At 48.1% G+C, this 23,429-nt stretch overlaps 2 protein-coding genes and 1 long non-coding RNA gene across 3 annotated transcripts; 2 read left to right on the forward strand and 1 right to left on the reverse strand.

The window, feature by feature from the left end:
- The first annotated feature begins 3,908 nt into the window (after positions 1 to 3,908).
- LOC125983584 (uncharacterized) lies at positions 3,909 to 5,420 on the forward strand. Its single transcript, XR_011088410.1, has 3 exons — positions 3,909 to 4,068; positions 4,704 to 4,759; positions 4,982 to 5,420. It is a non-coding gene; the product is annotated as an uncharacterized lncRNA (long non-coding RNA).
- An 86-nt stretch (positions 5,421 to 5,506) lies between these two features.
- Positions 5,507 to 10,911, reverse strand: LOC125983582 (uncharacterized). Its single transcript, XM_049744953.1, has 9 exons — positions 10,751 to 10,911; positions 8,447 to 8,626; positions 7,237 to 8,325; positions 7,067 to 7,161; positions 6,939 to 6,983; positions 6,283 to 6,507; positions 6,044 to 6,221; positions 5,811 to 5,984; positions 5,507 to 5,739 (listed from the first exon to the last, which is right to left on the reverse strand). Exons 2-9 carry the CDS (start codon positions 8,499 to 8,501, stop codon positions 5,648 to 5,650), a joined length of 1,953 nt encoding a protein of 650 aa, XP_049600910.1. The 5' UTR covers positions 8,502 to 8,626; positions 10,751 to 10,911; the 3' UTR covers positions 5,507 to 5,647.
- A 1,320-nt stretch (positions 10,912 to 12,231) lies between these two features.
- fam20ca (FAM20C golgi associated secretory pathway kinase a) lies at positions 12,232 to 22,223 on the forward strand. Its single transcript, XM_049744962.2, has 10 exons — positions 12,232 to 13,384; positions 14,161 to 14,345; positions 15,467 to 15,545; positions 19,475 to 19,567; positions 19,780 to 19,895; positions 20,187 to 20,367; positions 20,439 to 20,548; positions 20,653 to 20,734; positions 20,918 to 20,977; positions 21,067 to 22,223. The coding sequence occupies exons 1-10, from the start codon at positions 12,786 to 12,788 to the stop codon at positions 21,317 to 21,319; spliced, it is 1,758 nt and encodes a 585-aa protein (XP_049600919.1). The 5' UTR covers positions 12,232 to 12,785; the 3' UTR covers positions 21,320 to 22,223.
- Positions 22,224 to 23,429: the final 1,206 nt, after the last annotated feature.

Genomic DNA, 23,429 nt, shown 5'->3' on the forward strand with positions numbered 1-23,429 from the left:
TTATTACTTGAAGAATAACTGTGCATTCTCACATCAAATATGTTTTTCATTTTAATATAAAATAGGACAAGGAAAATCCGTTGTATGCAAATGTTGTTTTGGAATTCATCTGATTTGATGGATGAGTCACCATCAATATTGCAGGCCAGGCTGTTAAGGTGATTGAATGAAGAAAAGGCCGAGAGTGCATGCGCAGGTGGCGTAAACCTCCGGCATGCACTTATGAAAATGAAACAGAAGCCCAACATGGCTGCCGGCTTCTCAGGCTAAAGTGCTTAATGCATCGAGGAAAACAAAAAAAGCAACGATTCTCCCTTGTGCCTCAAAGGACGAGCGTGCAAACGCAATTTCGAATGAATCTTTCGAAAAAGGCTTCGTGGCTTTGAGAGCAGGCCAGAAAAAAAAATCTGGAGTTGAGATGAACGTACTGGGAGTTCAACATTCACCAGCACTCTGTTGTTTGTCACTCACGCATTGAACTGAAAATACCTTTTTTTTTTTTTTTTTTTGCATTTGGCCTTGAGTGCACGCGGGTGGACCATTTGACGGACGAGGTTTGGACCGACGCTTCAAGCGTGTTCTATTGGACTTGTGCTTCTCACACAATTGTGGCACTTTTTTTTTTTTTAACACAATCAAAACCACTGACGGCTCGGTGGAGCACTGGGTAGCACGTCCGCCTCACAGTTAGGAGGGTACGGGTTCGAGTCCACCTCCGGCCCTCCCTGTGTGGAGTTTGCATGTTCTCCCCGGGCCCGCGTGGGTTTTCTCCGGGCACTCCGGTTTCCTCCCACATTCCAAAAACATGCTTGGTAGGCCGATTGAAGACTCCAAATTGTCCCTAGGTGTGAGTGTGAGTGTGATTGGTTGTCTGTCTCTGTGTGGACTGCGATTGGCTGGCAACCAGTTCAGGGTGTCCCCCGCCTACTGCCCGATGACGGCTGGGATAGGCTCCAGCACGCCCGCGACCCCCGTGGGGACTAAGCGGTTCAGAAAATGGATGGATGGATGGATGGATGGACAATCAAAACCAGAGACCATGAGTCACATGTTTTTTTTTTCTCAGGACTCGCACATCGTCGACACGCATGCCCCATTGCTACTGTCGCCATGACAACCGAGCACGACCAGGTGTTGTTTTGGAGCTGTTGGATGCATTTTGTTTGATTTTCTCGTTTGTCAGTCAGTGCGCTTCTTTGTTGAGCTCCATTCACAGTTCACAGATTCACGGCTCGGAAAGTCGGCGGCTTCCACCGAAGCTTAGCACGTTACGCCTGCTCATTGCTCAGACTTCGTTTCTCGAGATCAGGGTAACGTCATCCCACACGGAAAGATGAGCGCAGCACGTCGTCAAACTGTTGGGAAGTGCTTGTGACCCCCAATTATGGGTGCGCGCCCCTATTCCATTTTGCTACAAAGGGTTTTTTAAGCTCAAAAAACACACCCAGACCGCAAACGTGTGCTTTGTGCCCCCAAGCGAAATGTTCCATAAACCCCCGCAGCGAGGCATAAAGGGAAGACAACACGTTTAGTGGCCACCGGAGGGCGATAACGCTCACCCACGCCATCAAGATTTGTATTTTATGGGACGATATGCTGACTTGCCATTACACGTTGCCGGGGACCAGCAGGAGATGTGTTTAAAAGCTCGCCCGGAGGCTGGAGTCGACGTCCGAGCCCTGAACCGATGATCCTCAAACAATTGGCTCCTCAGATGTGTGCCTGCTCCATGAAGTCGCTCTCGCCCGAATAGACGCATGGCTTGATCGCACATCAAAGCTGTGATAATGCTTGGCCAAGCACCGTCGCTCACAAAATGGCTCGCGTTGAAAAGTTGAAAGCGGAGAACCGATGTCTGACATCACAAAAATCCGCTGCTTGCTAACGTTTAGCTGGGGTGACCAGACATCCTCTTTTTCCCAGACATGTCCTACTTTTGAGCCCTAAAAAAATGTCCGTGGGGAATTTAAAAAATTGTCCGGGATTTTGTCGAACTGCCAGAAACTTAATTGAATTGCCACTCCATTGCATTTCACTCAGTTCCAGTGTTTACAAGTAATGCAGAAACGAAAATGCACGTTCACGGAGGAGTTGAATAAAAAAATTCCCGTGCTTCCGCCAGGGTCGTGATCCTTACGAAGCTGAGTGCTTGACATGCGAGTGTCCGTGGCAAATAAAGGTGCCAACGCACCCCGCAAGAGGAGGACTGAAGAGGAGCCCTTTTTTTTCTTCAAATGCTGCACTGATGGCCGTATATCTTATGTCTATTTTTACTTAGTGTACGGCTATAAAACTAAAAGATGTCAGTGTACACATGATTTTGTTAGCGTAAATATGTTTTTGCTATTGTATATATGTTGTTTTGTGTTATTCGGGCCAATAAATGCAATTGCTATACAGACACCATGTCATTTGTGTTATGCCACATATGACACAAATGCCCACCCCCTCCCCCCTCAAAATTAAAAAAAAACAAATACGACCACGCCCCCCTCCCAAAAAAGTGTCCTCTTTGTCAGAAACCCAAATCAGGTCACCCTAGTTTAGCACGACAGTAAAAGTGCTTTTACTGCCATGCCAGAAGCGCTCAACATGGCTCAAGTGGCAGCAACCATGCCAGTTTTTGTTTTTAAGGAAGTAATTATCTAGAAAAGAACCCAAATGTATTTTCGTTTTTGAGCCCATCTAGCCAATTTTGCTAGTGAGTCCAATTTGCGTGGCTGCCAGAAAACCAACACGCCTCTGCACGCTTGCCATACCACTTGGAGCCAAGCTTGAGTTGATTGAAAATTAGCTTGTGTTGCACAAATAGAACCAATTACCATGCCTCTTGAGGGGCCCTCAAGGGGGACATGGGGGGTAGAGGGGTGATGACAAAGGACAGATAGCAGCGTGGCGGCTCTGCTCACAGCAGCTGCCATTGTTTTTTGTCAGAGCCGCACCCACGCTGTCAATCACCTGAAGATCCTGAAAAGGTTGACTCATGCACATGAAATCATCTAAGGCGCAGAGCCAAGGCCGTCAAGCGTGCTCATCTCGTGCCGATCATTAGTCGCTGCAAGTGAGGACGCAAAGCAATCCAAAGTGGACGCTTGTTCTTCTGTGTGAGGGTACTCGGAAGTCAATGTGCTCACAAGCTTAGGAACAAAAAGCCGTTCAAGTTGCATTGTGAGTGAAAGCAATGTTTTGTATTTGACAGAAGCTTTCAACCTTCATCCAGGGGCGGAGCTACACGGTGGCCTGCCCTTGTGATTTTTCTGGCCACCCCAGTAGTTTGACAACTGAGACTTTTCTGCCCTTGTCACCGTATCGTTCGAGGCCTTCACGCGCTTCAAGACTTGAAGAGCAAACAATTCGACAATAACCATAAAAGAATCTGTGTTAGTTCTCCTCCATCAGAATCAATGTTGGCTCATCCACATGCTGGTTCAGCCTCAGCCAAGCGGGAACTCAAAAGTGTGGCTTTGTAGGCACTCAACCTGTTTTGCCCGTGTTTTGGCTCGTGTGAGAGACCGCTCGCCGCACTGAATGTTTATGTTAGTCTGCGTGCGGAGCAGAAATGGAGGAGGGAGGAATTCAGACGTGTGGGTGTGCGTTAAGTTGAGCTGTGCTACGTGCTGGAGTTCCCCTCTGTCGTTAGCGCAAGCGGCGTGGGCTGCCTTGAAGCCGGTCTGACTTTTCCTTTGAGACGGGAGTGCTCACTCGCCGCTCGCTTGAGAGGGCAGAGTCGTGCTCACGCCCTCATATTGGAAGGTGGCAGGTCACGTGCTGGTCTCGGACATGTTTGAACTTGAAAAAGAGGTGGAGTCATATGACGTCTCTCAGTGGAGAGTTAATATAAGAAAATTAAAATAAAAAGAAAGCCCTTCCAGCATCCAATTATGCGGAAGCGGCCTGCTTTGCAATCCATCATTTCCAAATGTGACACGGATGTGGAATTGTTTTGAGGTGGCTTCTATCATCAGCAGGTGGCTCTGGCCTGGGCGGCGCCGCAGGACTAATTGGAATAATTCAACTGCTGACTTTGAAGTGTAAAAAGGGTCTGCAGGATTGGAGCCTTGTGCAAAGGTCAGAGCCGCATACCCGTTTCACTAAACGCCACCGCTTTGTTCCCACGCTTCTTTTGATTCTTGCTTCGTTGAAAGACGACTCGGCTTGAAACCGGCTCGCGGCATGTCAGCGGCAAGCCAACAAAGCTGATACTTCTTAAACAAGAACTTTGTCTGACTTTCACAAACATGAAACGAGCGTCGTGCGTGAAACAGTAAATCGTAATTTGTTCGATATGCAACTGAAAACGTTCTGACCCGAGGCGCCGTGCCAGCTCCGGACTGCTATTGCGGCTTGTTTGAAGAACTGAAAGCGGTGTCTCGTTACTTTTGTCCACATTCGGAAAACGTTACTAAGGACCTTACGATACGTGGTGAGAAAATCCATCCTCAATCGACGTCTTATCTTCTCACTACAGACAACACCAGAGCAATTTGACCAATTGAGTCCAACGCTCGTGTATGTCCTCATGTGCGTTCTCGTGTACATTTGTGTCAGAGTTCTTCAGCATCAGCCACTTGCCTAAAGTTGCCATCATCATCTGTCAACGTCACTTGCTCAATTTTTCTTCTCTTTCACTTTCATCAGGTGGCCTGTCACTCGCGTCTCTGCTCAATAATTCACAACTCTATTTTTCCTTTGTCGTCCAACAGAGAGAAACCACCGCCTTTGCTGGCTCAAGTCGGACAGGATTGGGAAACCCAAGCAGGTATGTACATATTAATGTGGTCATTATCTGCGGTGGGAGGGGTGGGAAGCGAGGTCGGAAACGAGGGCACACGTGACCACAGAAAGACGGATGGGCCCTTATTAAATTGTTTTAATCAATCATTGCATTTACGGCACAAAATAAAATATAAATACAGTAAACACATTTTAAACAGCGTAGCTATATAAATCTTTCAAAATATAATTTTCAAAAATAATTTAGGAGACCCTGGGGACGACCCAGGACACGCTGGAGAGACTACGTCATAGTCTCTCAGCTGGCCTGGGAATGCCTTGGGATGAACTGGATGAAGTGGATGGAGAGGGAAGTCTGGGAGTCCCTCCTAAAGCTGCTGCCCCCGCGACCCAACCCCAGATAAGTGGAAGAAGATGGATGGATGGATGGATGGATGGATGGATGGATGGATGGATGGATGGATGGATGGATGGATGGATGGATGGATGGATGGATGGATGGATGGATGGATGGATGGATGGATGGATGGATGGATGGATGGATGGATGGATGGATGGATGGATGGATGGATGGATGGAATTTTATTTTGGTAAAATTTTGTAGCTGCCATCAAAGCCCAAATGAGGCCCAAATTAAGAAGACATCTTTATGTAACTACAGGCCTGAAGTGTCGCTTACAAGAAGCTTTGTCACGAGAGGCTCTCACCATCAAAACCCTTTTTTTTACTCCGCTTCCTCGTGGCTCCAGTTGTGAACAAACCTGCGAGCAAAGCGATTAAACTGGATTTATTCAGGATGGGCAGAGCCAGCTGGCGCTTTCTACTTTGCTATTCTGCAGCTTTTCCATCGGATCAACTTTTTTCCCTGCCGAATGACCCAACCGGGTCATGTAAACGGGAGCGGGTGTCGCTCTCATACGAGCCACGGGTGCTGCTGCATCTGCTCCAGGGTGGCCCGCTTCTCCGGATCCAAATTCAAGCATTTCCACAAGAAATCTTCACATTCTGTTCAAAGACCCACCAAAATTCAAGCGACGGTTGTTTGCGAGGAAGAAACGAGAATGGCGGGATCCTACCTTCAGACAGAACCCGATTCAGCCTCAGCATCTGGGAAAGGAACATGACGGTGTCAAAGCGCTTGGTTCCGGCCATCAGCTCAAAGAGAAGCGCGCCCAGATGCCACACGGTGGTCGGACCGGCGCTGTACGTCCGTCTCAGAACATACTCCGGAGGAGCGTAGCACAAGGTGCCTGTGAGGAACCCAGATGAACTTCTGAAGCCAAGGAGACGCAAGAGTGGGGCGTCCTACCATTGTAGTCCCGGTAAGGCTCGTTGCTGGCGAAGCAGCTGCAGCCGAAATCAATGATTCGCACACGAGGGACGCCGGACGTGGCCTCCAGGAGGATATTTTCTTGCTTCAGGTCTCGATGGAACACGTCCACCGCGTGCATGTCGATGGCCGCCGCCACCAGCTGCTTCATGATGTTCTGTCCGGCGGACACGAATATGGAGTCGTGACGGCAACCGCATTGCGCGTCTCTTGCGTACCTTTGCCTCGCACTCGGGCAGAGCTCCGATCCGACATCTGGTGATGTAAGTGAATAGGTCTACGGACGGGACGGGCCTCTCCATGACCAGGACAATCTGGTGCTCCAAATCATATTTGTTCAACAGCGACACGACGGCGGACGTCCCATCCGAGTTCTTCTTGATTGATGCTTGCAGCATGAGCAACGCTTCGATGGGGATGTCCTTCTTCAACCCGTTGATGTTCTGGCCGATTAAAAAAGAAAAAAAGGTTTCTGTTAGAATTCGGTTCTATCCATTTTTTTATGATGGCCGTGACAACCTGTAGGACTTTAACTCAATCTGGAAGGCAACTTTCAGGAACGTCTTGACTTCTTTGACCTCAATCCACTCAACTGTGTAATTCCTCTCTGTAAGAATCTAAACCTGCCCCACCCAACTGGTCCCTGGCCAGATGTCCAAACAAGTCAGATTGTCTTTCTTGCAAGATTAGATTAGTGACACTGCCAGTCTTTGACCGGATTCTAATCCCAGACAATCCCACACAGCCAACTGTCCTTTTATTTTTTCTAATCTACAAATCATTTCTTTTTCCAGATTAGATTCCTGTGGACCTCAGTTTTTGTGTCCAAGTTCAAATGAATGTCCGTGTTGGTGGAGTCAGGCAAAGTACTCACCAACGGGACCCGTTTGACCTCTTTGGGGATGTATTTGATCGCCACCTGAGGGATCGGAGCGTCGTTAGTGGGTGATCGCGCCAAGTGCTGCTTTTTTTTTTTTTTTTGGGTGAGTTATCGAGACTCACCGGCAAGCAGTCGCTTTTCCTGTAACCAGCATAAACGGATCCGAAGCCTCCTTCGCCGAGTTTGTTGACTTGCTGATATTTGCGTGCAAACGAGGCTGCCGAGATGAGACACGAGGGCTGACATAGCTTCGCTTTGAACGTGGATCGGCAAAATGCAAATGGGAGGTTACCTCGATTGGTCGCAGCCTGTTGGGAGGCGGTGGAGCCCGGTGGTACGTCGCCGCTGCTCTCCATGGAGGTCACGGGCTCTGGACTGGCCTCCTTCTTGGGCTCTCCGAAAAAGACCACAGACAGTTGACTGGGGATTTTACTCACCTGCTTGGAGAGGCTCGCTAGCACTGAGTCGGACTTTCCATCGGTTTCCACGGCCGGTGTGTTTTTCGCAGTTGGTTTATGCCTCGACTTTTTTGCCAAGGTGTGTCTCGGTTGACCCGATCTTTTTTTTGTCCTTTTAACCAGTGCGCCTTCTTCGGTTTTCTTGGGTTTTGTGCTGGGCTTTCTCTTGGTGGCTTTGGGCGAGGTACTTCTCACTTGGCCTTCACTCGGTTTCCTTGGCTTTTTTCCAAAGGCTTTCGGTTCCGATTTCCTCCTTGTCCTTCGTGGCACAGCCTTCTCGAAGCTCTCGTCATATTTATCCTTCTTCTTCTGTGGTTTTGTGTTTGACTTTCTCCCGTTCCCTTTGGACGGTGCCGGTTTTAATGACTCTCCAGTTGGTTTGGCCCTCACTTTCTTTGTGGAAGTCTCAGTTTTTCTGCTGAACCTGGTTCTCCTGCTCCCTTTAGTCAGCCTGGCCTGGATCGGTTTTCCTTTCTGCTTCATTATCAGTGTGTCCGTTTCTTTGGCGGACTTTGCTCTGCTCTTCAAGCTTCCTTCAGATGGTTTGCTGCTCTGATTCTTCTGACTGGAATCTACTTCAACGTTTTGCCTTTTCACGTTGGCCTTCTTGGAGCTCTCAGACTTGTTCTTGAGAGTCACTGATCTCGTGTTGGACTTTCTGGTGCTCACCTTGGTCGGTCTACCCATCGCAGACGCATCGGGTTGTTCGACCTCTCCTTCGGGGTTCAACTTTGTCCCGGTGCCACTCGTTGAAGCACCATCGACGGACACGTGAAGGCTGTGCCATGCGAGCTCTTTCTGTTCACTGGTGCTTGGCCTCATGTCACGGCGCCTCTTTGGGGCTTGGGCGCCATCATTGCTGGCCTTTCTTTTTAGAGTTGACACAGCACAATCTTCCGCAAAGGAGATCTTTTCTCCCTTTTCTAGAATGGACACAAAATCATGGATTTGATTCATGGAAATTTCCTGTGCACAATTGTCAGTGGAAGATAAACAACTTTTAGAAGAGGTTTTCCTGAAGACTCACAAGATGTAACAACTCACCCGAACGGCCGTCGGAGGATGCAGCCTCGAAATGTTGTAGACTGTCATCATCCATGTTGTTTCATGGCACAGGCAAGGAGAGGATAACGTTGAAGTGGCAGCAATGTCATCAGTTTGCAAAATGTTGTGTCCAATAAGAAGAAGGTGCAGTAATGGTAGAAGTCGACGGCTTCCATTCTTCTGCGTCAAAACAATGGCATCAGTGTCACGCCAAGTCCAGGGTGATGTCATCAAAGGCAAATAAAGTCATGTGCTAATTGCCCTGGCTTAAACCCGATGATGACAACATAAAGAATGATGAGCCAGTTACATGAGATTCAGTCAGAAGCCGTATTTGGAACCCGTTATCACTGACACCTGCACAATGGTTTGAACAAATAAAAATATTAATAAGGGGTTACATCATTTCTAAACAGGGTGGGTGGATTTTGTGATTTACCCAAAAAATGCACTATGCACTACAATGCAGTCGTGTGGATACAAATGAGTCTCACAACGACTCAATATCTTCAATCATTGTCTTTGTTGCAGAGGATAAAGAATATATGCCTGTAAATATTATTAGGAGATTGTCTGTCCACATGTGTTGACGCACCTTTTGTGTTCAATTACCTGCTGACTATGATGTTTTGCATTGTCTGTTAGCATGAAGTTAGCTGAAGTCAATATAACATGGCCGTCTTAAATTAAAACATGTTTGTTTTATGTTTAGCTTTATGTTATGTTTTATGTTAATACAACCGTTAATGCAAAATATTTGCAAAATATTTTTTAATGCACCTAATCTACAAAAGTGTAGCTCAAAACTCATGTGTGATTTCCCTCCCAGCTGAGAGTAGGAGACGACCTCATTCAAGCGTTGAAGTCTGCACAGCAGCAAAACAAACAATACAGCGGTGGTGGAAACACATTCCCTTGTGACTGTTGTCCTGAGTTACCCTCTGACCAAAAAAAAAAAAAAAAAAAAAAAAAAAAAAAGGAATGTTGACAAAATGATGACCCCAGTGACATGAGGGCAGCATAACTTTCTGTAGCCTCGTCTGCCCTGTGACCGCCGGCCGTTGCATAACTTGAAGGCTGTGCGGGGTCACTCACTCAAAACCAAACTAAAACAAATGCAACCTTGACTGTTACATCAGATTCACATTTTGTTTTTGTTTTCTTTAGTCTTTATATTTTTCATCCTGGCGTTATGATATAGGAATTGTTGAAGTGAAGTGTTGAATGTGAAATTTGAAAGAAAGAGCCCAGTCAGCAAAGTGTACATATTGCAGGAGCAAGAGGTTGCTTGTTGTTTCTCCCGGGTGGAGAGCAAAGTCGACTTCAAGTGATGCTTACGCGAGCTGAGCTGAGCTGAGCGGGTCACTCGCTCTTTGAAATTTGACGATGAGCCGTCATTTCAAGTGCTAAACATTTTGCACAACACAAGCTTGTCGATGGCAGCCGTGACTACCGAAGCCGCATTGTGAGAAGAAGCAAGCGGCTTTGCCAGCGATTCCACTTCAAATAAACGGGACTCTTTTGCCGCTATAATCAATAATGATCATTTTGTCTCAGCAGAGGAAATGTTTCAGCGGGGGAAGTGGCGGCTATAATTAAACCTTTGCTCTCCCCAATTTTGAAGGCTGGTCAGCTTTTTTTTTTGTAGTTTCCACGGCATGATTGTGCCGTTTGCTTTCATGTGTCACGCTAACCTGCCACGCGAGGCCGCCGGGTCATCACAACCAAGCAGGGACATTGTCACCTCTGTGTTGCCGCAGTGTGGGATGGCTGAAGACGTATTTGCTGACTGTTGGCAAGGCTCACTTTCAAAATGGTGGACTGAAGCCACAACAGCAAAGCAATGTGGCCACAGGCCATCACGGCAAGATCACAACAGTCATTTTCTTATGTGAGCTGGCCTCATGTTTTTTTTTAATGTTTTCATTTCTCTAGCAAATCGACTTTTGGAGTTATTTGCCTATTTTGCTATAAAGTTTGACCTCTAAACATTCAATGAAATGTGAATTTCATTATATGTTGTCATTTACAGCTGACGATGCTAACCCTTAACTAGATTCAATTTTGTTTTTATAGTACGAAAATTTGCCACGCCAGATTGAGGTCAGCTTTTGGCAAAGGTTTTGTCATCAATGTGAAGAGAAAGCTCGCTTCTGCGTGTCCTCGTTGGATTTGAAAAACAAGACCAATGCGGCAACTGTTTTTAGGAATATCCAAACGACGCGATATTGAAAGTGACTCGTGGGAGACTTTTGGCTCATTCCCTCGTGCGCGTTACTTTCGGGGTCTCGAGCCGCATCTCACCTCCCGAGGCTTCCCTCTCGGACATCTACGCCGCTAATGTGACAGTAGAGTAGCGCGGCCGGGCCGGCTCACCGACAACCGTGTTTATTGCATGTCGCCCCTCTCGCTGCTCGGAGCTTGTTGTTGCACATTTGCACAACGCGGTCATTCGCCCTTGGATGTGATCGCCCCCAATTGCGGACAACTTCCGTGTCTTGCAGGTCATTAAAACCAACTGAAGTGGTGCCAAAAAGTGCGCTTGCGGGATGTCTGGGCGGTCTCAGCTTTGAAGGTCACCCTCCGCTTGCACCTCATTGAAAAGCTCAATTTCGCCTTTGAGATAATGCGATCAACGCAGCGGGGCTGTCGCACCGCATCGCAACTAACCCGTCTCATTATTCCAAAACTGCGTCTCGCTGCAATTGGCAAAGTCAAACACCGAGACACCTTGTCTGACGCTTTGCTATTGAAAATTCATCTCGTGTGTGAAGAAGACTTTGGGCTGCAATGTTAATGTAGTGGGCACGTTACAATTTCAAATCCCGCCAGCCAGTAATTGAAACTAAAAAATGTAATCAAGTCTATTTTACTTTTAAATTTAATTCGCAGCGTGCGCCCGGGCTGATTCTCAAAGTGTGGTAGCAATACCACTCGGGGTACAAAGGCTCCCTCTAGTGGTGCGTGAAATAATCACTGAATTAAATCAAATTAAGTCACAATTTAATTTCATTTTTGTTTTATTTTATTTTACTCTGCCGTAAGCGGTCTGGTGTCGTTACTTGCAAGTCAGTCTGTGTCCATATTTGAATAAAAATCCGAACCATTGCGACACGAGGACTGGATAATTGAAAAATTAAAATTGATAGAGTGGAGGAGTTCAAGTATCTTGAGAGACGCGAAGTAGAGTCGCTACTCCTCCACGTTGAGAGGAGCCAGATGAGGTGGCTCGGGCATCTAATCAGGATGCCTCCTGGACGCCTCCCTGGGGAGGTGTTCCGGGCATGTCCCACTGGTAGAAGACCCCGGGGACGACCCAGGACGCGCTGGAGAGACTATGTCTCTCGGCTGGCCTGGGAACGCCTTGGGATCCCCCGGGATGAGCTGGATGAAGTGGCTGGGGAGAGGGAAGTCTGGGAGTCCCTCCTAAAGCTGCTGCCCCCGCGACCCGACCTCGGATAAGCGGAAGAAGATGGATGGATCGATGGAAATTGATAGAGCTATTATTAGACAGGCCAAATTAAATCACCCAAGATTCTTTTGAGTCTCACTCGTATTTTCACAGCAGTTAGGGCATGGCAGACATTGGCCGAGTTTCTCTCCCAAGTTACTTTAAAACCTGTTTGTGGTCATTACACAGAGATACGGTGGCATTCGTTTAAGTGCGTGCACTTTGCTATACTATAAATAAAGAATGTGTGTGTACTGTAATCAATAAATCAATGTCGTGGATGGGGCGTTTCAGCGTCCTCTAGTGGCAGCTGACGGTCTTGCGGCCTTTGTGGGAGCAAGACGTGCGTGTCACACGCAGGCGCCGCTTGCATGTGCAGCCAATCGCTTCCTCATGACGCCACCGAGGCTGGACTCCTCCGCGGGGTTCCGGTCGCGTTTTTGCACACATCCAGGGAGGATGCACACTTGGAAGAGAGACAAGGCAGTGGGAGGACCTCCAACGCTGGCGGGGATGCTTCTGCTCGCACCTGTCGGCCGCTCGACGCCTCGCTGAATTCAGCGAAGCTCAGCATTCCGTGCGGATTGGCTCTCACTTACTCGGAATATCACCCTCCTTTTTTTTTTTTTTTTTTTCACGGGATTACTTTGTTTCGTGGACTGTATCTACGTTTGTGTGATGGCACATGAAGACTTTACTCGTGCCGTGGATTAAGATCACAGATGTGGCCGCGCAGGCGTCATGATGTCTCGGACCATTCGCCCAAACTACTTGGACTGCTCTATATCGAAAAACATGATGGACTTTTCTTTTTAATCCGAGCAAGGAACGCCAGTGGCAGGTGCGCGTGAAGCTCGACTTGCGTAGAGTGGAGCCAAGCAACAAAAGATGATCATGTTTCGTAAATTCCGAGTCCTGCTGCTCACCGTGTTCCTCGTGGCGTGCACGGTGCACATTATGATCGACTTGCTGCCCAAACTGGAGAAGACGTCGGGAGCGGACGACGGCGGCGACGGCGGCTGCCAGTGCACCCACCACGGCGGCGCCGAGTCACCGAGCTGGGCCAAGCAGGAGGAGCTGCAGCTGCAGCAGCAGCAGCAGCAGCAGCAGCAGCAGCGTGTCGGGTCGGCGGCCGCTGCCGGCGCCTGGCCCGACAAGCACGCGCTGCGAATCCTGCAGGATTTCAGCAGCGAGCCCAACTCCAACCACAGCACCTTGCAGTCCCGGGAGAAGAGCGCAGGGGCCGACCGGCGAAAGGCGAACGAGCACAAGCCGCTCATCGGCGCGGCGGGCGAGGCGAGCGGGGGTCGGACGGCGACACGACCCAGAGCCGGTCCTGGTCGTGGTGCCAGCGCATCGCGACTCGCGGCGCTCTTTGAGCATCCTTTGTACAAGGTTGCACCTCCGTCCCTCACGGAGCAGGACACTTTGTTTAACGTCAACACGGATATCAGATTTTATCCCAAAGCCACTGAGGAACAAGGATGGTAATTTACTTGAATGATTGGAATGGCTCTGTGTCTCTGTCTCTCTCTGACTGCCTGCCTTCCTTCCTCTGACTGTCTCTCTCTCTGGGTTTGTCCACTTAACCATCCATCCATTCATCAATTTGTGTATCTTTGTTCATCCATTCATCGTTCTTTCTTTCTTTCTTTAGCCACATATCCATGCACTCATCTATCCATGTCTATTCATCATTCATCCATTTATTTCTCTAATCATCCATCCATTCATCCTACATTATCCTTGTAGATGTCAGCCTTTCTTCCTTGTCTTCCTTTAAATCATCCATCCCTGACTGAGTGATGTCTTCCTGCTTAATTTTGCTCAGTTTTGAACTGACACAAAAGCGATGGCGGATGTAGAATGTACGTGGCAAGAACCTTTTTTCTGAGACATTGTTTTGTTTGAGGCAGAACCCAACGAATATTGATATAAAAACATCAAATTGTCGCCTTTACGAAGAATGCACACCACTCAACTTGACATTTTGATGCAGTTGTCGTTTTGCGTTCTCTAAATGAGCCAACGTGACCAACTTCCAATTACTTTCCGAAGTTTTTCTTGGATTCACCTCCTTTAGCCAGGTCACGTGGCAATAATTGTCATCTCCTTTCAAGACTTCACAAGTATGATGTTGTCACAATAGGAAAGTGTGACCAGTTTTGTAACTTGCTTGTGTATGTTCATTTTTTTTTCTGTTGCCATTGTGTCACCATTCTCATCACCTGATTCTTTTTTTTCTTTTTTTTTTTTGGTCCAGGCACGGCAAGGACGGCAACACGCGCGACGAGGTGAGCGCCCGCGAGGTGGAGGCGACGTCCGAGTTGTACCCCAACTGGCTGCGCTTCCACGTGGGCATCAACCGCTACGAGCTGTACGCCCGACACAACCCAGTTCTGGAGGCTCTGCTGCAGGACCTGCTGACCCAGAAGGTCACCAGTGTGGGTGAGTCTGACGCAAGCCATTGTCAGAAAAGCAATCAATGTTCCCGTCAACGCCAGTGAAGTGTTTGTTAGCAAAGCTCGCTTTTGCTCTGCTTTCTGGTCAGAAACCCGCATTTTGGGGAAAAGCACCCCGTGTGCTACAACTGAAAATTTTACCCCCAGACAGAGCTAGACTTTTCTGTCCGGGCGACGCCGCAAAGCAAAGAGAGCACAATGGCTGATGTTGCTTTATCTGTCCCCCCTTCGCCGTCATCCTCGTATTCTGGCTCATTAATCAGACGCAGGTGGAAGCACAGCGGATTTATCATTGCGATGCGAATGTGATTGTGGCGGAGGGGCCACGCCGGCAGCTTTGCGAAAGGCCAGACAACGGCGACGTGTTGCACAAGATGATTCATGTTTAGACGCACGCGGCTCGGCAGGAGCACGCGGTTGTGGATGTTGTCGTGACAGGACAGGACATGACGTGACAGGACAGGACGTCGCATGTCAGCCCACAAACAATACAGTCGCATAAGCTCATCTTTGGAGGGGATTACGTTTTTTTTTTTGTGTGTAGCTTTCAATGAAACAACAAAAAGCAAGCAGCGCCGCACGAAGAATTGAGGTCAATTTGACGATTATTTTGGCTTCCAATTGCGACTCAAGGTGCCATCGTTAAATTGTAGCGTTGTTTTATCTTCAGACTGAAATGGAATGGAAATAGAAACAAAAAGACATTTTGCAAATGTTTTTCAGGAGGTGCGTTTGGGATTGGTCGCTTTTGTGCTTTTGGGATTTGTTTATTCTTATGTTGTGTCAAAACAACAGAGCAGGAGGACAACCAAGTGGCATCTATTTGACGTTGGGCCTTCTAAAAACAAAAAAGTTTTTCCCCTGCCTACCTGTGAATTATGGTTCTTTTCAAAATCGCCCCCCCCCCCCCCCTCCCCTTCAATCATTCAGTCCACTTGCGGCTATGGATTATTTTTCTGCCACTTGTTCACACGATTCCACTCTGATTGCTCATTGTGGCCAGCGGACATGATTGCTTTCATGCCAAATTGCTTTTCCAATTTGACAGCCACCAAAAACATGCGCGCATGGGCACGGCTGAGTTTTCCCTTTTTGTCTCCCTTGCAGCCATGAAATCCGGAGGCACCCAGCTCAAACTGATCATGACCTTCCACAACTACGGCCAAGCTCTCTTCAAGCCCATGAAGTAAGTCAATCGCAAAGACAGCGTCAAAATCATTACGCTTTTAACAAACATCAACAGGCTCACGCGTTAATTACCACGAGCGCGGGGCTGTCGTGCCGAAATGAAAAAGAAATCGCTGTCCTCGCTCTCTCTTTGTTGAATTCCCCTGCCGCTGCGGCTGAACAGCGTCCGGGCCGACTGGGCTGTGCTCAGAAGTAATTGCTCACAATCCCGCTTTGATGTCTCTGCAGGATTGAACTGATCGTAATTTAAACGAATGTAATGAATGAAACCATTTTTGTGCCTTGATACTTCAATGGGCATCAGGTTGCCCACTCTGGTGTGCACGCCTTAGCCACCAGGGAGCAGAATAACCCATACAACATTGATTTAAGAATAAAACAGAAGAAGTCTCTGTTGTGATGCGTGATGTCATCACACAGGGCTTGTTGTTTTGGTGCCGGGCCGCGCGTGGCTGTCCCGCAAGCATTCGGAGAACTTGTGTGGCGTGTCCGCAATGGCCCGGCAGCAAAGCCGTAAGTGCTGCTTTATTTCTGGCGCGCTGGGATGTAGGCCGTTGGATTTCTACTTCTTTGTTTGCAAAGGACGCCGGCCATAGCTTTTTGTCAAAGGTCCTGTCATTGTTTGTGTTTTTCGCAGTACTTGCCATCTCAATGGGTTCTTCCTTCTTTCCAGGGATGATAAATTGGGAAGAATTGCGCAATATGGTTTGCCGTTCTTCGACCGCAGCTACTTTGTGAAGAATCTTGAGATTGGATTGCTGTGAGGGGCACAAGTTTGAACATGCTATTTTCATAGTTGCTTTTGCCATTTTTCTTCTGTTTCTTCCTCCCATCTATCCTTCTGTTCTCCAAAATTTGCCGTCTGTCAAAATCAGTGCAGCCGTTGTCTCTGCTTCATCGTTTGCTTGGCTCCAAGCGTGTCCTCCATTCGGGAGGGTCGACAGTTTAACGAAGGCGTCTGTCCGTCCGTCATCTCAACTCTCTGATGATTCCTTTCTGACAGGCAAACTGCCAACTCAGACAAGAAAGAAAGGGTGGGGCGGTGGGGGGGGGGGGGGGGGGGGGGAGAGAGAACGACACGCACTGAGCGCCGTTCTTATTTTAGAATCATCCGCTTTCAAGTCCTCTTCCGTACTTGGCGACATCGCTCATGAATGTTTTACTAGGTCAGGATGTTGAGGCTTTTTTTTTCCCGTCCTTCCCTTTTTTATCGCTCTCTCGCTTTATGTCCAGTTTTCCTTCCACCACGTCGGCTTCATATGGCTCCGCTCAAAATACTGGAAGCTGTATGACTCGAGCGTGACCATTTTTATTGTCAGCCACGATCGCCTTTGGATCGCCGTTCAAATCACAGTTCAAGGCGGTGAGTGGGCTCGGGCTGCCGTGACTTTGATTCAAATGAGCCGTCCTTTAACGGCGACGTCAAAAAGCCTCCGGCGGCTGCAGGCGAGAGCATGTCCAGCGAAGCGTCCATCCGTCTGTCCGTTCATTAGCTGGCCATCGACTCGGACTTGCCCCCGGTTGTGCTTTTAATTGCTGCCATCGTTCTTTACGCTGCAGCTTGCAAGATTTTTCTAGCTGGGGCCAAAAAGTCAACTTTGGTGCTTCAGCGTTTTAAATCTTGTCATGAAATGGACTCGTCCCCCATCGTAAGCAAGACCGTTCCTTGAAATCACTCAACCATGCAAATTTGTTTTATTTTCTGGAGGCTTGGAAAATTCCGTCAACCACGAGCATCAAAGTAGAGTCAAACACAAACGTTGAGTCGCTGTCACTTTTGGTCATATAGAAAAGGTACATCATCATATTTTGCTTTCTATTTTGAGTGAGTTTATGCTTAGTGCGTCTTTAATGTTCATGTTTTTGTCATGCCGGTGGGCTTTTCTGCTTGAGGTGCCTGAGCGTGCCCGTTCCATCCCGCCGTGTCATTAAAATAGCCCAAAATGCGCGGCGGGTGCATTCCCGGGCTCGCCACAAGGAATGTATTGCTCTGGAATGCCGCAAATGCGCGCCTCTGGGAGGTGAAGTTGAAACGTCCAAATTGACCGTCTCTTTTTTTAGACGGGAGCAAAAGCAAAGCAAGGCGGGCTTTCTGTGATTTATGGGACGGGGTGAGACTAACGCAAGAGCTTCTTTTGTGCTGCTTGCGGGATCAGTTAAAGGCTAGCGAAAGAATTGAAGGCAGAAAAAGAATGATCACATTGAAACGGGCGTGACTCATCGTCGCCTCGCCTTTTCAAACAACCGACTTTTGTTTGTGGCTCGCTGACTGCAGGATGTCAACTTTGTATTTGACAAAGCAGCATTGTTGTTTTCCCTGTTGTTGGTTTCATGCACGACTCGGCATTTATTGTGTTGAGCCTCGGCGGAGATCGCCCGCAAAGTGACTCGCCTGTCAAATGAATTGAATTTATCTTCAACATAAATGGAAGCTTTTTTTCCCCCCCTTTGCTGGGTTTTTACCACTTCCTCATTCCATCTCTCAACCGCCACTAAGCCGCTGATAGATGGTTTCTATTTCCAAATGGCCAGCGAGGAGGCTTGACAGCTCCAAAACGCCTTGGCCTCCGTCGGCAGCCACAACACCGACCGGATGGATTGCACGTACGATGTGCTAACAGGCTGGCAATCGTCATTGTGCGTGAAACGGCTCAACCTTGAGCCAAGAGGAAATTGCGGCAAATCTTTGAATGCACGGGGCTACCCCACGACAAACGCAGGATGAATCATGCAACTTTTTTAGTCCGGGAAACTCCACTTGTGTTGTTGTTTTTCCCCAGTGGAAACTTGGCTCATTTTGCCAAGTCGGGCTTTCTCACTTTGTCTCACGTTAGATTACGAAAAGCAGCATATGGACTTTGAGTTGACTTTGATTTGCTGTGTGCAAAAAGCTAAGATATAAGCGCGCTGGGCTTGCTTGTTGCAAAAGCCCCCCTACCCCCACGGCTGCTTTTTGACATGCTGACCCAAGAACAGCTTCCGTGTTGCGGCAACCAAAGCCGCCCGCCGGAGAAAATGCCAAGGCTTTCCTGGCTGCTATTGAAAAGGCATAATCCTCCGGGGATGGAGATGCAACGCTCACGCTCGTTGGCGAGGAAGCAATATTCCTTTTGCTTGTTGTCAAAAGTCAGCGAGGAACCTCAAAACGCGTCTTGTTATTCTCGCATTTCAAAAGCAGCTAATCCTCTTTGGCGATTAGCAATGCCGCTAACGCTTCGACTCATCGAATGCGTTCTCTTGCCTCAGTCTTACTTTGCAAGTTCACAATTTGTTGATTGCTAAACAATAACGAAACTGACGAGCGGTTCACAGACATTGGAAAAATTGGCAATGTCGGCACCTAAGTGTGTTTTCGGGCCTTGAAGTCGAGCTTCATGATGGAACTCCAAAACGCTTAGCACACTCCAAAAAACAAATTGGAGCTGGAACTCCAATTTTGCTTCCAGGCTCCAATAAAATCCAAGTCCTCCTTTCAGAGGACGGCAAACCGACAAGATTCGATTCAAGGGCTCGATCCAAAATGCTCGTCTTGCGCAATCCCTTTGAGCCGCCCGTTCATCACCGGTTATGCGCTAATCCTCACCGGGGTGTTCCATCACCGAGATGCAAGTCGACACCCTCTATCACGTCGATCGCCAATCTCGTTTTGTGTGCGGCTCGACAGCGGCGAGGCTTTGAAGCCACGGCCAATGCTCGACGGCGACTCCGAGCCATCTGGCCGGATGACGCCCCCGCTTTCTCTCGCTGACTCTCGATCAGGACTCCAGCTCTCCATTTATTAGTCATATGTGAAGGGGCTCCGGTGCTGTTACCTTGCCAACTCCAGACGGCCGAGAACTGCAACTGACAATTTCTTTGACAAATCACATTACAGAATTATTTTTTTATGGTGCTCATGTTGACGTCGCCTTTGTGTTTCGCCCTCAGGCAGACACGTGAGCAGCAAACCCCTCCGGACTTCTTTTACTTCTCCGACTTTGAGAGGCACAATGCCGAGGTGGCCGCCTTCCACTTGGACAGGTCAGCACGTTGCTTCGCTTGCCGGTACTTCTGGAGTGACAAGTATAAATAAGGACTATTTCCAGCGTGTGTTGTCAAGCAGGCAGCGTAAAACCGAGCTAGCGTGACTTCTTGGCCTTCTTGGACTTAAATGATTGAATTTGACTCAAATGTCCACTCCAGACCGGCAATCATCAAGTTGAGCCGCTCCCGATCTTTCCATTTGCTTTCAGGATCCTGGACTTCCGGAGAGTCCCCCCAGTGGCCGGGCGGCTGGTCAACATGACACGAGAGATCCGGGACGTCACCCGGGACAAAAAGCTTTGGAAGACTTTCTTCATCTCGCCAGGTAGAAACATTGCAAAGCAGCAGTAGAAGGGAGAGGGAGTCATTTAACCACAGGGTGGCGCTGAAGCTATTAGTCTCGCATAGACTATTTTGAAAAGAGGACTCCAATTTTTTAATAGACCTTGAGACAGGTTGTGACAACTTTAAATAAATAAATAGCCACAAGTGGCATTTTCTGTAGAAGTGCTGATATTCAAAAAGGGAAAGAGGTCAAATTAAAAAGTACTGATAGGAAGATAGACGGACGGACGGACGGCTGGCTGTTTTTGTAAAGGCGTGTGTTTTGTGGCAGCCAACAACGTGTGCTTCTACGGCGAGTGCTCATACTACTGCTCGACGGAGCATGCGCTGTGTGGCAAACCGGATGAGATGGAAGGCTCCCTGGCTGCCTTCCTGCCCGACCTCAGCCTGGCCAAGCGTAAGACCTGGCGGAACCCCTGGCGACGCTCGTACCACAAACGCAAGAAGGCTGAGTCAGTCGCCACCTCCTCGCTTTGGCCACTATTTTATTTTTCTTCCTTTAATTCTTCCTTGACGTGCTCAGGTGGGAGGTGGATCCCGATTACTGTGACGAGGTGAAGCAGACGCCTCCATACGACCGCGGCACTCGACTCCTGGATGTCATGGACATGACTATCTTTGACTTCCTGATGGGTAAGACAACGCCAACAAAATAGATCTCATTTCAAACGCAAGTTGTCTACGGCGACCACACGAGGGCAGCATTCCCCAAGTTTCATGTCGCTTTTGCTCTGCAGGTAACATGGATCGCCATCATTACGAAACCTTTGAGAAGTTTGGAAACGACACTTTCATTATTCACCTGGACAATGGAAGAGGGTAACGTGGACACTTGCAAAAGTTCTTTGCTGCATTTTCAGACACTTCCTTCAAATTTCTTTCCATTTGTGCTCATTTGTTGCTTTCTCAACATTTACGCTCAGTTTCTGAATTCTGGATTGGCTGAGTTCCAATAGATTTGCAAGCAGTTGTCATGTTGTCTTTTAAAATTTGACCTTTCAGGTTTGGGAAGCACTACCATGATGAGATGTCCATCCTGGTCCCTCTCAGTCAATGCTGCAGGTCAGAAGACAAGAGCTTTATTTCTCTGCTGATGGGGAAAATGGGAAGAATGAAGGGAAACTTGCAAACAAGTGCTCCTTTCTTTGCAGGGTGAAAAAGTCCACCTTCCTCCGTCTCCAGCTGCTGGCCAAGGAAGAGTACCGGCTGAGCGCAGTGATGGAGGAGTCCCTCCTCCGAGACCGCCTGTCCCCGCTCCTCATCCGGCCTCACCTGGAGGCCCTCGACCGTCGGCTGGGCCTGGTGCTGCGGGCGCTGGCGGACTGCGTGGAAAAGGAAGGCTACGGCAATGTGGTGGAGGAAGACGTGGACGTCCGGTCGGGCGCGCACGCCGCTCACAGGTAGTGAGGGCCATCGGCGCCAGATGCGGGACCAATTACACTTTTCGTAGCAGGCTGAATTCAGTGAATTCCTCGATGCCTTTGTTGTTTGTGCAAGAGACGGAGCTTACGGATACGCCAACAGACTTGACAAACATTTGTTTTGATCACGCCCGAGATCCCTCGGCCCGTATCTGTTATGTTTTACGATCAAGATTTTGGAGACGATCACCAATCGGTGAATTTGGAGAACAAAACACAATAACCGATTGCCATTCCGATCACAAGAAGGATCAATCTATTTAAACTGCTTGCTTATTTACCGTGTTGTCCATCACCACTATTCGCAGGGGGTCGGCCCCACCCACAAGTAGCCAAACATGTGTATAATTAACACGTAAGGGGAAAAAAGATATTTGAGAAAGATTCAAGTGTATATGCTGACAACGATGGTGGCCCAGAAAGTCTCGAGTGAACAAGATTGTATTTGCTGTCTTATTTTGCAGGATTACAATCAAATGTAACATTGATTCACCTTCAACCACTTGTGCAGTAAGAATTCCAATTATTTTTTTAATTTGCACTTCAAATCCGATTTTCACATGCAAAACTGAGACTTCCTCATGAAATTATTTGATACCAAAAAAAGTTGCAGTTTGTGTGCCAGTTACGTGAAGAGTGCAAAGGAGTATTTCTTGGTGAGGTCATCGCTTAGCCGTGTTAGCGTCATAATGCTAAAAGGGTGATGATAATGGGGGGCTGCGCTTTTGAGGGTTTAATCCACAACACCCCCCATTGTATATACAAAAACTTTCTTTGTTGCGCTAACAAGCATCGCTGCGCAGTCATTGGCTTGTTTTCTGCAATTGCATTGTTACTGTGACGATCTGTTTACTCAAGTGTGCAATCCAAATAAAAAAGAGAAACCACCCAGTGGCATTTGGGGGGGGGGGGGGGGGGGGGGGTTTGCAGGTAAGTTCATGGAAGTGCGCAATCACGTCATAAATTTATTGTTAGTTCAAATTAAGTTGACTTGTAGAGAATACACTTTAAATTAATCCTGAAATTTCCTCAAACGTCGAAAACAGTGATTTAAATGTACAACTATGAATTATTAGAAATCTACATTGTTAATCAGGCTGAAGCGTACTGTATTATATTCAAAATGCCGCCCCAAAACCTATTTCAAATGTGTGTATTTGAACATTAGAAAATCACAGAGACCCAAAAATGACAAAATTAAACTGTTGCGAGCAAATGCAGAACTTTTCCAAGATCCCGCTTTCAAAATGTCTTCTCCAGGAGGTGAATGTGTCACGTTCCTGCGTCACCTGACTTCCAGCCAAGCCCCAATCAAGGAATTGCCAGCACCTGCTACAGCTCGTTAGGTCCCCTACTTAACCTCTGTGTATTCTGCCAGTGGTTGTCAGTTCGTCTGCTTACCCTGCCCGTGACACCACTACCTTTTTGTCCCCTGAACGAGCGCTGTTGCCAACTGCTTCCGTAAATTGACCGACCATGCGTTGATCGCCGCCTGCCTCGACCACCTACCTGCCTCTGACTACGACTACGCGCTGTGCTCTGCTGCTCAGCCACGCCAGCCAGACCGCAAGTCCAGCGTTCCACTTCTCCTTTTCCCCTTTTTCAATAAAGGATCGTGCTGCACTTGGCCGCCCTGTCTCTGTTCCGTGACAGAACGAACTGACCAATATGACCAGCGCACGGTCCCTAAGCCTTGGACCGCCTGACCCACGCAGAGTGGGACATTAGCAAGATCGCAGAGGAGATGGTGACATTAACGAAGATCGTCTGGCAGCAGCTCCTGCAGCACCATCAGCTCCACCAAGAACTTGTGGAAGCTCTCAAGGCCCTTAAAGACCTGGCTCCTCTGGCTGATGCCACCCAATCTGTAACATGTGTAACAAATATTCATCATCAAATTCCCACGGTCGTTTCATCCCACCGCGCTAATAAACTTTTGAGAGGTGATGTTAGGCCTAGAGAACACAATTTTACTTGCATCCCGTTTAAAAATCCTTCGATAGATACGCACCCTGATCGACCGATTACACTTAAACTCGGTTTTATGAATATTAGATCGCTTCATACGAAAGCAGTTCTCGTTAATGACCTTA

Source organism: Syngnathus scovelli, chromosome 16 (genome assembly GCF_024217435.2).
Source record: "Syngnathus scovelli strain Florida chromosome 16, RoL_Ssco_1.2, whole genome shotgun sequence".
Classification (NCBI taxonomy): Eukaryota; Metazoa; Chordata; class Actinopteri; order Syngnathiformes; family Syngnathidae; genus Syngnathus; species Syngnathus scovelli.

Bases quoted from the DNA above. Each gene is read 5' to 3' on its own strand.
- LOC125983582 (XM_049744953.1), bottom strand. From the start codon at position 8,501: ATGGATGATGACAGTCTACAACATTTCGAGGCTGCATCCTCCGACGGC. The intron at 6,984-7,066 runs GTGAGTCTCGAT...CCGATCCCTCAG, and splicing joins GGAAAAGCGACTGCTTGCCG to GTGGCGATCAAATACATCCC. The intron at 5,740-5,810 runs GTAGGATCCCGC...GTCTTTGAACAG, and splicing joins GAATCGGGTTCTGTCTGAAG to AATGTGAAGATTTCTTGTGG.
- fam20ca (XM_049744962.2), top strand. From the start codon at position 12,786: ATGATCATGTTTCGTAAATTCCGAGTCCTGCTGCTCACCGTGTTCCTC. The intron at 20,549-20,652 runs GTAAGACAACGC...TTTGCTCTGCAG, and splicing joins TATCTTTGACTTCCTGATGG to GTAACATGGATCGCCATCAT. The intron at 20,978-21,066 runs GTCAGAAGACAA...CTTTCTTTGCAG, and splicing joins CCTCTCAGTCAATGCTGCAG to GGTGAAAAAGTCCACCTTCC.